Raw genomic sequence first — 1,667 nt, 5'->3', positions numbered from 1 at the left:
TTTTTGATTTTAGCAAATGGCTGCAATGAAACAAAGTGAAAAATTTAAAGGGGTCTGAATACTTTCCGTACCCACTGTATCTATACCATTCATAGAGGCAACGTGCAAAACTGTTTTCGCCCATCACCAGGACATTGTTAGAATATAAGAGAGCACGATACAAGAAGGCTGGCATCCTTCTAAAGATCTATAACCCCAACAACCTTCCACCAGTACTGTTCATCAGCAGCTCTACATGACTGGAGACAGACAGACAGTCTCGTTAGGAACAAATTCCCCAACTTCCCTAAATAACAACCGCCAATGTCTGTGAAACAGTTCCTTTGGCGTGTGGATGAAGACGCATTGCTAGTGTGCCTTTGCTTAAGCTGCCGCGTGACCTGGTGTACAGGGAAGATGAAGATGGAACCAGCCATGACAGGACAACCGACTCTCTGTGATCAAACCTCTAAAGTGTGGAAGTAGCTGAATCAGCCTCAGATGAGATCATCATGTACTGTGATCAGCAGCAGAGCAGCCCGACTGCTAGGGAACAGTATTCATGCCATCACTTCATACATCTTCCACGGTCAGAACAGAAGCCATGTAGAAGAACAATATGGTGACGTTGGCTGTATTGTAGATGAGATCATCAGAGGGCCTGAAAACTGCTGCTGTCCTAACACGTAGAGGAAGAAGTTCTCTGATTGAAAGTGGAACAGAGAGCTCTAATCATTCAACATGGAGACAGCTGGGCCGTCACCTTCCTCCATACACATGCAGTAACCTGAGAGTGAGACACTGACCCCGCCTCTCTGCCCGTCCACATGTGTGGCTCTGATGTGCTCGGCCAGGTCGGGGCTGCTGGGGAACAGCAGCTGGCAGTGGTCCCAGCAGCACGTGGAGCTCAGAGACTTGCCCCCGCCTGCTGCCGAGCCGCTCCCCACCGCCGCGCCGTGGCCGTTGAGCATGGCCGGGGTGGAGCGGCCGCTGGACGCCGTGCTCTCCAGGTCCATCAGGGTGCTGCCGATGCTAGAGGACACAACACAGAGACCACATTAGAGACCAAGTACACACCGGAGCCCTCACTGCAGACACACAAGAACTCACAGCTCACACTGTACGATTACACACCATCCCAGACCACATAGTGGAGTAGATGCAGCTTAGACCTCTGAGGGTGTGTTATTGAATGAGAGGAGCGAGTTATTAAAACGCAGATTTAAGCTGGAAGCATTTTCATCATTGACCCATTGTGTGTTAAAGGACCATGGTACCATTGTAGTGCCGTTACTTTAACAATGGATTTAAATGAGAGGCTGCTCTCAGTCATTGTAAACATGAGAGCAGTAACATGTCGCTCATTTGAGCAGCTAAAGTAAAATAAAGACCATCAGCATTGAACTCTGCACCTTCATCACTGCAGCATCGTCCTACCAAGCAGCTGATTCTCAAAGTGAACTGAACCCACTGGATGTTAGAATGGGAATTATTTCTCTCTTAAACTTTAATCTTAACATTCTTAAGGTGTGCATGTGTGTACCGAGCCAGCTGACCATCTGCTCTGATCCCCGTCCATACTGGCTCTCTGTGGGGGCTATGCTGACATGACCTACAAGAGGACCAACACCTCTGAAAGACCACACACACACACACACACACACACACACACACACACACACACACAC

General features: G+C 48.9%; 1 protein-coding gene across 1 annotated transcript in view; it reads right to left on the bottom strand.

Annotated features, from left to right (window-relative positions):
* The window catches only part of LOC116377477 (zinc finger protein AEBP2-like), a 5,952-nt gene extending 4,319 nt beyond the window's left edge, over window positions 1-1,633 (bottom strand). The window contains exon 1 of the mRNA XM_031839119.1: window positions 786-1,633. Within this exon, the coding sequence (XP_031694979.1) occupies window positions 786-995 (210 nt within the window). The 5' untranslated portion in view covers window positions 996-1,633. The remainder of the gene's footprint in view (window positions 1-785) is intronic.
* Between the last annotated feature and the right edge of the window lie 34 nt (window positions 1,634-1,667).

Source organism: Anarrhichthys ocellatus, unplaced genomic scaffold, assembly GCF_004355925.1.
Source record: "Anarrhichthys ocellatus isolate YVR2014 unplaced genomic scaffold, GSC_Weel_1.0 scaffold1297, whole genome shotgun sequence".
Taxonomy (NCBI): Eukaryota; Metazoa; Chordata; class Actinopteri; order Perciformes; family Anarhichadidae; genus Anarrhichthys; species Anarrhichthys ocellatus.
The sequence above is the reverse complement of the archived record's forward strand: the minus strand, read 5'-3'. Positions and strand labels throughout refer to the sequence as shown.